The sequence below is a fragment of the Oryctolagus cuniculus genome, chromosome 16, assembly GCF_964237555.1.
Source record: "Oryctolagus cuniculus chromosome 16, mOryCun1.1, whole genome shotgun sequence".
Lineage (NCBI taxonomy): Eukaryota > Metazoa > Chordata > Mammalia > Lagomorpha > Leporidae > Oryctolagus > Oryctolagus cuniculus.
In genome coordinates this window covers 67,461,537-67,475,286 of record NC_091447.1, presented here as the reverse complement: position 1 = coordinate 67,475,286, position 13,750 = coordinate 67,461,537, and the positions used below count along the sequence as shown (strand labels likewise).

Genomic DNA, 13,750 nt, shown 5'->3' with positions numbered 1-13,750 from the left:
TGCCCTGCTGGGAGAGCGACAACCTCGGGGCGCCGATCCCTGAGCGGGGCGGCAGGAGGCGGGGCAGGCGACGTCACTTCCCCTCACAGCCAGGGGTGGGCGGGGCCCAGCTCTGAGGGGCGGGCTCAGCCCTGGGGTCCGACCGCAGGTGCCTGGGACCCTTTCAAGTAGGGAAATTCCAGTGCCCTCGCCGGCGGCTGCGGTGGGCCCTGGGGTGGGCTCAGAGCGCTGACGGACTAAGGCCGAAAGAGGCCCTGAGGCCAAAGCTGAGTTAGAACCTGACTTGTAAAGGCGGAGCCCACCTGTGGGGGCGGGGCTAGGTGTGCTACCAATCCGATCAAATGGACCAGCAGGGCAGATCTGAGATTAGGCAATTTTGTTTTGTTGTTCTTAGTATTTATTTATCTGGAAGGCGGAGCGACAGAGAGAAATCTCTCTTCTGGTTCACTCCCCAGATGCCTGTAAGTTCCAGGGCTGGGCCACCCTGAAGTCAGGAGCCTGGGACTGCATCTGGGTCTCCCACGTCGGGGGTGCCTGGTGACTTAGGCCAGGTTGCAGGTGGAGAAGGAATTCACCGAGCAGTCAGCGTGAACTGAGGTGTTTTTGGTTTTTAAAATTTATTCATTATTTATTTGAAAGGCAGAGTTACAGAGAGAGGAAAAGACAGAGAGAGAGAAAGGTCTTCCATCCACTGGTTCACTTCCCAAATGGCCGCAAGGACAGGAGCTGGGTCCATCCAAACCCAGGAGCCAAGAGCTTCTTCTGGATCTCCTACATGGGTGCAGGGGCCCAAGCACTTGGGCCATCTTCTACTGCTTTCCCAGGCCATTAGCAAGGAGCTGGATTGGAAGTGGTACAGCCAGAACACGAACCAGGGCCCTGTCACAGGTGGCAGCTTAACCCCTTGTGCCACAACACTGGCCCCAGAGTTAGGTTTATTAAATACACTGCAAAGGAGATCATGGCAAGCAGGACAACCAGAGGCTGATTGATGCTGCAACACAGACTGTATACCGAGGTGTATACTTGTAATGGCAGCATCTTCTTAGGATGAGTTTTCCCATGACCCACGAAGTACCTCCCCCTTTCATGATTTTGCATTTCTGGGTGGAGCTGAGGAGCCTGCACTGCCCTTAGCTTAGGGATTCTGCCAAGTACCCCCAGGTGACCCTCCACAGGTGGCAGGGGCCTAAGTACCTGGAAGCTGAATCGGAAGTGGAGTAGCTGGGACTTGAACTGGCACTCCAATATTGGATGTGGGCTACTCAAGAAATGGCTTAACCCAATACCCACACAACACTCTTCCCATGTTTTCTTTCTTTCAAATAAAATCTTTAGAATGGCTTCTATTTATAAGTAGCTATAAAAAGTTTTTTACTTGTTCTCTTTGGATGTGAACTTGACCAGTTCCGGTGGTCCCAAGTGGCTGCTGTTAACAGCAGTGACCTTTAGGGGTAGATGCTGTGGCTTGCAGCACCAGCATCCCGTATGGATACCAGTTCGAGTCCCGGTTGCTCCACTTCCAATCCAGTTCCCTGCTAATGCAGCAGAGCCTGGCCCAAGTACTTGGGTCCCTGCCACCATGTGGGAGACCAGGATGGGGTTCCTGGCTCCTGGCTTTGGCCTGGCCCAGCCCCAGCTTTTGCAGCCACAGACCTCATTAGGGTCAGGTGGCAAAAGGCTATGGCAGCAAAGGCAGCAACTCTGAAATCCCAGACCCTGTCAGCATCATTACCCATGAGCAGCTGTGGTCTCCTGGGAGGGGGTGCCCCTCACCATGAAATCCAGCTTCACTCTCAACCCCAGTTTCCTGCAAGTGTGCACCCTGGTATGTAGCAGGTAATGGCTCAGGTAGTTGAGTTTTGCCCACACACAGGAGACCTGGACCAAGTTCCTGGCTCTGAGCTGCTGCCTTGCTAGCTCTGGCAGTTGTGGACATCTGAGGAGTGAACCATGAGATTGGGGCTCTTCCCCACCACCTACTCTGCCCCCTCCCAGTAAATAATTTAAAAGAAAAAAAAACATAAACTCTTTTGACTACAAAAAAAAAAATTGTACACCAAAAGTTGAAAACAGAAAAAGCTGCATTAGAAAGTTGATAATGGGGCCCAGCGCTGTGGCATACAGGGTTAAACTGACGCCTGTGACGCTGGTATCCCTTACAGACCCCAGATCGAGTCCCGGCTGCTTCACTTCCGATGCAGCTCCCTGCTAATGCACCTGGGAAAGCAGCGGAGGATGGCCCAAATGCTTGGGCCCCTGCCATCCACATGGGAGACCCCGATGAAGCTCCTAGCTTTGGCTCAGTCCAGCTCCAGCCATTGGGGCCATTTGGAGAGTGAACCAGAGAATGTAAGATCTCTCTATCTCTCCCTCCTCTCTGTAACTTTGCTTTTCAAATAAGTAAAATACAACTTTAAGAAGAAAGTTTATAATGTACTTATTAGGTCCTGATAAAATGTGCTATTAAGAATTTAAATAAAAATTTACTTCTCAATTACCAGCCACTGAAAACTACAACAAACATGACTACTAGAGAAACTCTTTAATCATTCCTAAGTAAAGAATGCCATCCAGCAGTGGTATTTAAAAAATATATATTTATTTGAAAAAAAAAAATACCCCTACAGAGAGGTAGAGAGGTCTTCCATCCCCTGGCTCACTCCCCAGATGGCTGCAATGGCTGGAGCTATGCTGATCTGAAGCCAGGAGCCAGGAGCTTCTTCCAAGTTTCCCACGCTGGTGAAGGAGCCCAAGGACTTGGGCCATCTTCCACTGCTTTCCCAGGCCACAGCAGAGAGCTGGACCGGAAGTGGAGCAGCTGGGACTCGACCCGGCGCCCAATAGGCCACAGCACCAGCCGGCAGCGACATTTTACAACATTGGATGGCAGGCCCTGGATCACTGGAGATTCCCACAAAGCCCAGAAATAGTTGGGTTTAAAAAAAAAGTTTATGAGCTACAAAAAATATCAACACCCTGAAAACGCACAGGAATCCACGGTTAGAATTTAGCGTTCTATCCCGAGAGATACGTGAAATAGAGGTCTACAAACAAGGCTGACAGGGAGGAGGTGACCTGCCATTTATTTCATAGCTCGGCCTGCCCTTTGCCGTGGGACATTGTCAAGGGCGCCGGGCACGCGAGCGGAGGAAAGCACCCAGCGTGCGGCGAGTCCCCACCCACAGCCTTCGGGGTTCAGGGACAGGCGCCGTCCACTTCAACCGCGCCGAGTCCCCTCAGGGACCCCCAGCGCTCCGCGCCCAGGGCAACCGGAAGCTCCGCGGAGTCCCGCCCCGCAGCCCGGAGGCGGAAGTGGCGTCACAATCCGGCCGCGTCCCCCGTCCCGGGTTCGGGAAATCTCCAAAGCTGCTGCGTTTTCGTTCCTCCTCGGGTTGGTTCCTTCTTGGAGTCGCTCGCGTGAAGGGGAGGCCCTGAGTGTGGAAGGAAGGCGACGAAGGACGCGGGTGGCTTCCTCAGGGAGGCCCGGGCCTTCCGGAGCCGCGAGTCCTCCCGGGGCCGCGGGGCCCGAGCGGCCGCTCCGCGCGTGGGTGCCCCGGACGGGCCCGGGCCGGAAGCGTCGCGACAGCGCGGCCTGGGGACGTTTCCGTCCTCTGAGGTCGGGCCTTGGGAAATCTCCGGGGACCGCCCGTGCCCCGCGCTCCAGGAGGGATCCGGGATCCGGCGCGTTCCGGTGAGCTCCGAGCGAGAGTGGGTTCGCAGCGGGCCTCCCCGTGCTCGTAGTCGGCGTGGCGGCACGTCACGCTGAAGCAGGAGGATGAAGGTGCTTTCGGAGACGCCCGGTAGAGAGGTGTCTCGATGGGAGGGTTACACGCTCGTGGGCGACAGCTCGTCCTGCGGAAGGGAAAGTCGAACGCTCGATGTGCCTCGGCCCGGGCGTCTCACAGAGCTGACGGTCCGGGGCCGCCTCACTAACGCGAGGCTTGAAACAAGTCGAATTGACTGTTAACAGAGTGATAGTCTATCTTTTTCCCCACCTTCTTTCAAAAAATTTTAAATCTACCTAGGACAATGAATGCCCATTGTAATAGACTCCTCTGTGTTCAGCATGTGCCATGTTTTTTCTCTCTTCAGATAAGCAAACATATTTTATGGTTAAAATTATATGAGAGTGCATTGAAAATAAATTAGACATGATGCCTCCACGTTAGCTGCAGGTGTGATGTCTCCGTTGTTAGGTATTTGCTAATGCAACTCAAAGGTGAAAGACATTGGACTATTATTTCAATCAAGAAAGTGAAAGACTGTCACGTAATATCAACCCTTTTTAGTAGAAGCCAGAATTCTCCACATTGTTCCAAATTTGGCTTTTGTGCGGTTGAGGACATTTGGATAGGGAACCTGAGGATGGAGGATCTGTCTCTCCCTCCCTTCTGTCACTCTGCAGTTGAAATAAGTAATTAAATCTTTTTTTAAAAAAAAATCCATTCAAGGTTTTGTTAACAGAGTTAGAGAGAGAGATAGATCTTCACCTGCTGGTTCACTCCCTCAGTGACCACAGTGGAGGCCAGGAGCCTGGAACTCTGTCCAGGTCTCCCATGTGGGTGCAGGGACCCAAGCACTCTGGCCATCTTCTGCTTTCCCAGGCACATTAGCAGGGTGCTGGATCAGAAGTGGAGCAGCTGGGACTTGAATGCATGTTCAAATGGGATGCCAGCGTTGCAAGCAACAGCTTAACCCACTGTGCCATAATTTTGATGTTGCATTTATTAATGTCTTTTAGTCTGTTGAATCTAGGTTAGTTCCTATTGTTCCTGCATTATATTGACTTAAAGATTTATTTAAAGAGGAGGGAGATCTTCCACCTGCTGATCCACTCCACTAGTGACCACAGTGGCCTCGGCCAGAGCCATCTGGGTCTCCCACATGGATGTCACAGGCCCAAATAATTTGGCCATCTTCCACTGCTTTCCCAGGCACACTAGCCTGGAGCTGGATCCGAAGCTGGGCAGCTGGGACTCAGACTGGTACTCTGATAAGGGGTGCCAGTATTGCAGCAGATGATGGTGTGAAATGCTAGGGTTCCTGTCACTCACTTGGGAGACCAGAATGGAGTTCCTGGCTCCTGGCTTCAGCCAGACCCAGCTCGGGCTGTTAAGGACATTTGGATAGTGAACCTGAGGATGGAAGATCTGTCTCTCCCTCCCTTCTGTCACTCTGCATTTGAAATAAGTAATAAAATCTTTTTAAGAAAAAAAGAATGTTTTAAAAAAATGAAACTTTATTATATAAACCTAATAAAGGTATGATTTTCTGTTTGTTGTAAAAAACATATTCTTTTTTGCATTTAAAAAAAAAACTTATTGGTGGCTGGCGCCGTGGCTCAACAGGCTAATCCTCTGCCTTGCGGCACTGGCACACCGGGTTCTAGTCCCGGTCGGGGCGCCGGATTCTGTCCTGGTTGCCCCTCTTCCAGGCCAGCTCTCTGCTATGGCCCGGGAGTGCAGTGGAGGATGGCCCAAGTGCTTGGGCCCCTGCACCCCATGGGAGACCAGGAGAAGCACCTGGCTCCTGCCTTCAGATCAGTGCAGTGCGCCGGCCACAGCGCGCCTGCCGCGGCGGCCATTGGAGGGTGAACCAACGGCAAAAAAAAAGGAAGACCTTCCTTTCTGTCTCTCTCTCACTGTCCACTCTGCCTGTCAAAAAAAAAAAAAAAAAAAAAAAAAAACAACTTATTTATTTGAAATGCAGAGAGACAGAGAAAAGCATCTTCCATCTGCTTGTTCACTCCCGAAATGACTGCAATGGCCCAGACTGGGCCAGGCTGAAACCAGGACCTCAGGCTTATATTGGTCTCCTACATAGGTGGCAAGGGCCCAAGTATTTGAGCCATTTTCTGCTGCTTTCCCCAGGTACATAAGCAGAGAGCTACATCAGAAGCAGATCAGGGGCAGGCGCTGTGGTACAGTGGGTAAAGCTGCCGCCTGCAGTGCCAGCATCCCATATGGGCACCAATTAGAGACCTGGCTATTCCACTTCCGATCCAGCTCTTTGCTATGGCCTGGGAAAGCAGTAGAAGATGGCCCAAGTCCTTGGGCCCCTGCACCCACGTGGGAGACCCAGAAGAGGCTCCTGGCTCCTGGCTTCGGATCAGTACAGGCTCCAGCTGTTGCAGCCATCTGGGGATTGAACCAATGGATGGAAGACCTCTCTCTCTCTCTCTCTCTCTCTCTCTCTCTGCCTCTGCAACTCTGCCTTTCTTTAAAAAAGAAAGAAAGAAAAAAGCAGATTAGCCAGTTCTCAGTGTGCTGTATGTGATTCTAGCATTGCAGGCAGCGGCTTAATCCACTGAGCTATTATGCCAGCCCCATGACTTTCTGTTTAATAATTTCATTTTGCCTGTGCTTAAAACTAATTAATAATCTAAAAATATTTGACTTTGACTCCTATAGGTTTGGCTAATATGTTCTCTTCAGCTCCTATTTCAGTGAACTTTCAGATGCATTTTGTTTTCACCTCCAAGGAGACACAATATACCTTTTCCAGAGTACCATGGGATACCTCTCCATCTTTGTTGTCACATATAATATTACAGACAAGATCTTAATTTACCCACCTTTCTCTAGGGATAGAGGTATAACATTACATTACATTGCAAAGACTTTTTTAAAAATTATTTTTAAGGTTTATTTATTTAAAAAGCAGAGAGAAAGGGAGAAACAGAGAAATATTCCATATGCTGGTTCACCCCCCAAATGCCCACAAGCGCCATCTTGTTTTGCTCTTTTTCAGAGATTCTGTTTTAGGTGCTCCCTGCACAGAAATATATTTCAGTGGTGTAGGCCTGAGCACCCACCTCCTAGCTCATGTTAGGGACTTAGAAGTGGACCAGAGTTGCAGCATTGTGGCGTTGGTTCATGTCCCAGCTGCTCCTCTTCTGATCCAGTTCTCTGCTTATGGCCTGGGAAGGCGGTGGAAGATGGCCCAAGTGCTTGGGCTCCTGCCACCCACATGGGAGACCCAGATGGAGCTCCTGGCTCCTGGCTTCACAGCAGCCCAGCTCTGACTGTTGCAGCCATTTGGGGAGTGAACCATCAGATAAACCTCTCTCTCTGTCTCTCCTTCTCTCTCTAATTCTGCCTCTCAAATAAATAAATATTTTTTTTAAAAAAAAGAAGTAGTGAATCAGAGAATACTATTGCTATGTGTATACCAGGAAAAGTTGTATTATCTCCTTCATGAGATTATCACCATGGGCAAATAAGAGAGTCATATTTATTTAGACAGAAGTTTCCTTACCTTTAAAATGAAGCTGTCATAATTTTCCTGATGGGTAACATGGTTCAGAATCTCTTTTTCTGGGTGTAGATGAGATGGGACTATCCTAGCATTTAGTTTATGTGAGTTTTCATAAACATGCAAGATTACATGGGCATTTCATACTAGGAGTTTTAGGCATCTGAGTGTGTAAATCATGGTCAGCTCTGGATTCTAACGCTTTCTTTCCTACCTGTAAAGTTATTGTAGGAACCCAGTCTGCCTGTAAAGTTATTGTAGGAACCCAGTCTGCCTTCCTGAAGAAAAGATAGAGGTATCAAGGATGTTGACTGACTGTTCGACTGATTGTTACCAGGTATGCAGAAACTGTGTTTCTACAACATGACATGCTTGCCTTCACCAAGTAAATACATTGTCTTCTAGGTAGACATGTTTCCACAGCTTTTTTTTAAAAAAAAGATTTATTTATTTGAAAGGCGGAGTTATAGAGAGGCAGAGAGAGAGAGAGAGCTTCCATCCATCTGCTGGGTCACTCCCCAAATGGCTGCAACAGCCAGAGCTAGGCCAATCTGAAGCCAAGAGCCAGGAGCTTCCTCCGGGTCTCCCACGCGGGTGCAGGGGCCCAAGGACTTGGGCCATCTTCTACTGCTTTCCCAGGCCAAAGCAGAGAGCTGGATTGGAATCGGAAGTGGAACAGCCAGGTCTCTAATTGGTGCCCATATGGGATGCTGGCAGTGCAGGTGCCAGCTTTTTTAACAGTTTTGTTTTTGTTTTTGTTTTTTAAGGCAGAAAGACAGATACAGAGAAGATAGACAGAGATCCTTCCATCTGCTGGTTCACTCCCCAAATGCCAGGGCTGGGCCAGGCTGAAGCCAGGAGCCTGGTACTCATCCCAGGTCTCCCACATGGGAAGTGGGGACCCAGGTACTTAAGCCATCACCTGATGCCTCCCAGGGTGCACATGAGAATGAAATTGAAATGGAGAGTAGAGCTGGGACTTGAACCCTGGGCACTCCAACATGGGATGGAATGATCCTAAGCAGGTCTGCTATGCCAAAAGCCCACCTTTCCACAGTTTCTTATAGCAAATAAAGCCTTACTAATGGACTGAGTCCACAGTTGAATTTCCCCAGCTTCTCATTTGGTAAAGTTATATGTTGAAAATTATCCCAGATTTCAGTAATGACTGATTAATCATGGCGTGTTTGCTATGTTGCTCAGTATTGTGACAGATATTAAGTGTCCCTTTCTCAAAGAGTATTCATTCATCAAACCTATATAGTATCCTAGGGAATGTTCTTTAATAGAAGGAAATAGGAGAAGAGCGCTTAGGGTGGTTGTGGTGAGATTAGTTCATGGAGCAGAAGGACCATGGAAGTCACTTGACTGGAGGGAGTGGGTGTGGGTAGAGGGAAGCCCACTGAATCCTGGAGTAGACAGTGGAAGCCCTAAGGACCTGGTATAGGTACTGATCTCATTTCCTCATTCTCTGTGTTGGTGGAGATGTTATGTTACTCAAGCTGTCATGTGTGTGATGATTTAGGACTTGGTGACCTTTGATGATGTGGCTTTGGACTTCACCAAAGATGAGTGGCTTTTATTGAATCAAACTCAGAGAAACCTCTACAAAGATGTGATGCTGGAGAACTACAAGAACCTGGCCTCAATAGGTAAGACTGCCACCAATCCTTGTAGCCTCTTAGGCTGTATTGTAGGGTTAGTGATCTGAATTCTGAATACAATGGGAAATAACAGTGACATAGTCCCTGCCCTAATACATTTTAATATATTCCTCAAAATATGGTTCAAGATTAAAAACACATCCACCACTATCATAGAAATGTACATTCTTGGGGCCAGCAATTTGGTATAGTGGGATAAGTTGCTGCCTACGATGCCAGCATCCCATGTGGCCGCTGGTTCAAGTCCTGGCTAGTCCATGTCCGATCCAGCTCCCAGCTAATGCACCTCGGAAAGCAGCAGAAGATGACCCAAGTGTTTGAGCCCCTGCACCCACGTGGAGATGCGGATGAAGCTCCTAGCTATTGGCTTTAGTCAGCCCAGCCCCAGCTGTTGTGGCCATCTGAGAAATGAACCAGTGGATGGAAGATCTCTGTCTCTCCTTCTCTCTGTAACTCTGCCTTTCAAAAAAATAAATAAAACTTTAAAATAAAGTACATTTTTAAATTCCATGTTTGACATGTTGAATTATTGAATTTCTAATTTACTTTATATTTATATTATTTTTAATATTTTATTTTTATATAAATTATTCTAATTATTCTAATTTATAAATTATTCAATTTCTAATTGAATTAGAAATCATACTGGATCCATGTCTTGTGTTTTAACAAGTCCTCCAGATGAAGCTAATACCCCGTAATGATGAAGAATGTTGTTGTTGTTTTTTCCCCCATAAATATGAAGGTCACTGTTTCACTTTATTTCCTCAGTGATTGAAGGTGCTACTGGTTTGCAAATGTGTCCATAAATATTGATTTGGGTTTAGGGGCCAGAGGGGTTTTTTTGTGTATGTGTATAGGGGGTGCAATAAGAGGTGATATTTCCATGCTGAGCTCTTTTGAAATAATTTCATTGTTTTCAGTATTAAGTGAAATGCCTGTTTTATATGAAAATTTATCATCTCTTGCATGAACTTCTTCCATTAATGTTTCTTTTCTCTGTGTTCAGGATGTCAGCTCATCAAACCTAGTCTGATTTCTTGGTTGGAACAAGAAGAATATTTGAGTACAGTGCCAAGAGGAGTTCTAGGTGAGTAAAACAGGACAGCCCTGACCAAGGAGAAGTCCGGTGTTTGGAAGTATAGAGAGAAAACTTTTTAAGATGTACTTTATCTTTTGAGTACATTTATCTCAGAAGTTAGGCTGTCTTCAGCTTCCCATAACGTGTTACTTTTCTGTGTAATCAGACTTTCTGTCGATCTTGCAAAAGGACCCTTCCTGTTTCTTCGTGAAGTTTGTCACTTAGTTATAAGGTCTTTGTCCAGAACTTTGCCCCCTTGCATCCCTGATAACCTTCCTATTCACAGTCAGCTTTAATTTTCAAGGAATCCGTTTGTAATAAACTTTGTTTAAAAATGTGATGCTCATCTCCGTAATACTGCCAGATTGTAGACCTAGCCAGAGTTCTCAAAGTCTACATTTTTTTAAAGCAGGCTTAATTTGAAAATAAACACAAATGAAAAATATTTTTTTTCAACTCCTGCAGTCTGCCATTTATTTTTTCATACTCTAATCTGTTTTCCTCTTTATCTTCAGAATGGGAAATGCAACTCAAAACCAAAGGGTCAACACTTCAGCAGAATTTTTTCAGGGGACAAACCTCTAATGGGAAACACATGGTAAGATTAACAAAGGCTATTTAGTATTTTCTACATTCAGCAAAGATTGTAGATTCCATTTTAGAAAATCAGTCTAAATGAGAGAAATTTGAGAGAAGTACCATTCACACAGAAGAGAACAGTGTGTCTGAAAGATTCCAAGACTATCATGAATCTTGCTTCAGAATTTGCAGAAGTAAAAAATCTCATGTATATAACTAGACTTTGAGGTTTTAAAACAATTTTGGCTGGCGCCGTGGCTCACTAGGCTAATCTTCCGCCTTGCAGCGCCAGCACACCGGGTTCTAGTCCCGGTCGGGGCACTGGATTCTGTCCCGGTTGCCCCTCTTCCAGGCCAGCTCTCTGCTGTGGCCCGGGAGTGCAGTGGAGGATGGCCCAAGTGCTTGGGCCCTGCACCCCATGGGAGACCAGGAGAAGCACCTGGCTCCTGCCATCAGATCAGTGTGGTGCGCCGGCGACAGCGCGCTGGCCGCGGCGGCCATTGGAGGGTGAACCAACGGCAAAGGAAGACCTTTCTCTCTCTCTCTCACTGTCCACTCTGCCTGTCAAAAAAAAAATTTTTTTTATAAAAATCTTAGTGTTTGTTTTTTTAAAAAAAGATTTATTTGAAAGTCAATTACACAGGGAGAGAATCTCCCATGTAGGTGGCAGGGGCCCAAGCACTTGAACCATCTTCCACTGCTTTCCCAGGCACATTAACAGGGAGCAGGATTGGAAGCGGAACAGCCAGGTCTTGAACTGATGCCTATATAAGATGCCAGTGTCACAGGTGGCGGCTTTACTGGCTGTGTCACAATGCCAGCCCCAAAATCTTAGTCTTTTAATGTGGGGCAGATGGCACAAGAATCTGATAGTATTTTTTCTGCCATTCAATTAGAAAGATAACATGACAGGAACTGTATTAATTTAATAAAAATGGTGAAAATCATAGCATTAAGATTATGTTAATCAGCATTCATCTATTCATCCACAGAGAACAAGCAACCGTGTTGGTGAACTCTGTGAGTGTAGCCAGTGTGGAGATGTTTGTAGTGAACACTCGTGTTTAAAGACACAGACGAGAACTCAGAATACAGGGAAACGTCGTGAGTGTGATCAGCATGGAAAAGATTTCCTTACTCTGCATGCAGAAGCCTCTGTTGGAGAGCAGCTTTCTGAATTTGAGTGTGGAAAAACCCTCAGCATGACTCCAAACATTGTAAATGAGAGAACACGCATGGGAGAAAAACCTTTTGAGTGTGGTGACTATGAGAAAGCCTTTGTTAATCAGTCGTACCTCCAAGCTTTTATGAGGACTTACAATGGAGAAAAACTCTATGAATGGAACGAATATGGAAGCAGTTTTATTTTCCCCACAAATCTTCCTATGCATATAGAAACTCTTAATGCAAAAAATCCCTACAAATGTAAGGAATGTGGAAAAGGTTTTAGATATCCTGCTTATCTTAGTAAGCACATCCGAACCCACACTGGAGAGAAACCCTATAAATGTACAGAATGTGGAAAAGCTTTTGCTCAGTTTTGGGGTCTTTCTCAACATGTACGAATTCATAGTGAAGAAAAACCCTATGAATGTAAAGAATGTGGGAAAACCTTCAGTGTTTCTTCATACCTAACTAAACATGCAAGAATTCATACTGGAGAGAAACCCTTTGAATGCAAGGAATGTAGAAAGTGCTTTGGAAATTCTTCATACCTTAAGAAGCACATTCAAGTTCACACTGGAATAAAACCCTATAAATGTAAAGAATGTGGAAAAGCCTTCACTCAGTCCTCAGGCCTTACCAAGCATGTACGAAGTCACAGCGGAGAGAAGCCCTATGAATGCAAGGAATGTGGGAAAGCCTTCACTACTTCCACTTGCCTGATTGCACATGTCAGGACTCACACTGGAGAGAGGCCTTTTGTTTGTAAGCAATGTGGGAAGGCCTTCGCTAGGTCCTTTTGTCTCATTGAACATATCAGAACTCACGCTGGAGAAAAACCCTATAAATGTGAAGAATGTGGGAAAGCCTACACTGCATCGTCAGACCTGACTAGGCACCTAAGGGTTCACACAGGAGAGAATCCCTATAAATGCAAGGAGTGTGGGAAAGCCTTCGCTCACTACTCAAACCTTTCTGTGCATCAAAGAACTCACACTGGAGAGAAGCCTTATGAATGTAAGATATGTGGGAAGGTATTTACATATTCCTCAAGTCGTAACAGTCACATACGAACTCACAAAGCCCAGTAACCATAGACGTTTAAGAAATAGGTGAATGTTAAAAGCTTCCACAAACCTTAATATTCGTGTGCTATTCTACACTGGCGAAAAACTATAAATGCAAGCAATGTGACAGATCCTTCATTTATTTCAGTTCACTTGAAATACGTGAAAGATGTCACAGAGGAGAGAAACCTACTGAATATAAGGTGTGTGACAGAACTAACTCCAGTTTTAGTGAATTTAAGATAATTTATAAAATACTTTATAGCTGATGTGTACTTGCAATAAATTTTCAAGAAGACATTCCTCTGTTAGTGGTTTAATACCTGCTTAAGGTAGTGGTCTTCACACTATTTTATTGGCTTTCTTTTGAATATGAAAGTAATTTGTGGGTTGTTGATATTTTGTCATTCAGAACACCTTATTCCCTGGCATCCTTTCTTTCCTTTGATAACAGCATTCATGAGTAAGTACCCTGAAAGGAATAAAGTTCTCTGTTTTTCACATTTGTAGTATAATTTTAGGGTGAGCCTTTAAGGTTAGATGTCTGTATCAAAGCATAAATAGATTTAATTTTGCTGTACATCAAATTTTTGCCTTTCCCACTTGTTAACACTTTGTTAATCAACTTTCTAAAAACTTGGTTAAAGATTGTTTTGTAGAGAAAGGACAAGTTTTAGTCTCAACTACAGGGCATCTGTTTAAAAAAGGAAAATCATCCTGTTTACTTTCATCCTAAGTAATATTTCTAAAATGATTAACAGATTTAGGCATTAATTACATTTACAAAGTCCCTTCATATTTTTCAATTTTCTTGTATAGAAACAAGTCCTACATCTTACATACACTCAAGGGGAGGTAATCAATACCAGAAGGTTGTGATTGTTAGAGTCATATTACAGTCTGTTGGCCACAGCGTACTTGTAGCCGATTGAAGGGGT

General features: G+C 45.8%; 2 protein-coding genes across 5 annotated transcripts in view; one reads left to right on the top strand and one right to left on the bottom strand.

Annotated features, from left to right (window-relative positions):
* Positions 1-13,750, bottom strand: part of LOC108175883 (zinc finger protein 426-like) — a 62,972-nt gene that overhangs the window by 18,710 nt on the left and 30,512 nt on the right. The gene's annotated exons all lie outside the window — the stretch shown is intronic.
* Positions 3,180-13,112, top strand: LOC138845716 (zinc finger protein 426-like). Of its 4 annotated transcripts, none has more exons than XM_070059196.1 (6): positions 3,180-3,694; positions 7,510-7,594; positions 8,783-8,909; positions 9,931-10,011; positions 10,518-10,600; positions 11,574-13,112. In XM_070059196.1, the coding sequence occupies exons 2-6, from the start codon at positions 7,562-7,564 to the stop codon at positions 12,834-12,836; spliced, it is 1,587 nt and encodes a 528-aa protein (XP_069915297.1). In that variant the 5' UTR covers positions 3,180-3,694; positions 7,510-7,561; the 3' UTR covers positions 12,837-13,112. The 4 variants fall into 4 exon arrangements, with proteins under 4 accessions (XP_069915297.1, XP_069915300.1, XP_069915298.1 ...); XM_070059197.1 differs by having other exon boundaries at positions 3,555-3,694; positions 7,480-7,594; XM_070059199.1 differs by lacking the exon at positions 7,510-7,594 and having other exon boundaries at positions 3,434-3,694.

Coding starts and splice junctions, on each gene's coding strand:
- LOC138845716 (XM_070059196.1), top strand. CDS start 7,562: ATGTTGACTGACTGTTCGACTGATTGTTACCAG. Junction 8,910..9,930: donor CAAGAACCTGGCCTCAATAG/GTAAGACTGCCA, acceptor CTCTGTGTTCAG/GATGTCAGCTCATCAAACCT. Junction 10,601..11,573: donor CCTCTAATGGGAAACACATG/GTAAGATTAACA, acceptor ATTCATCCACAG/AGAACAAGCAACCGTGTTGG.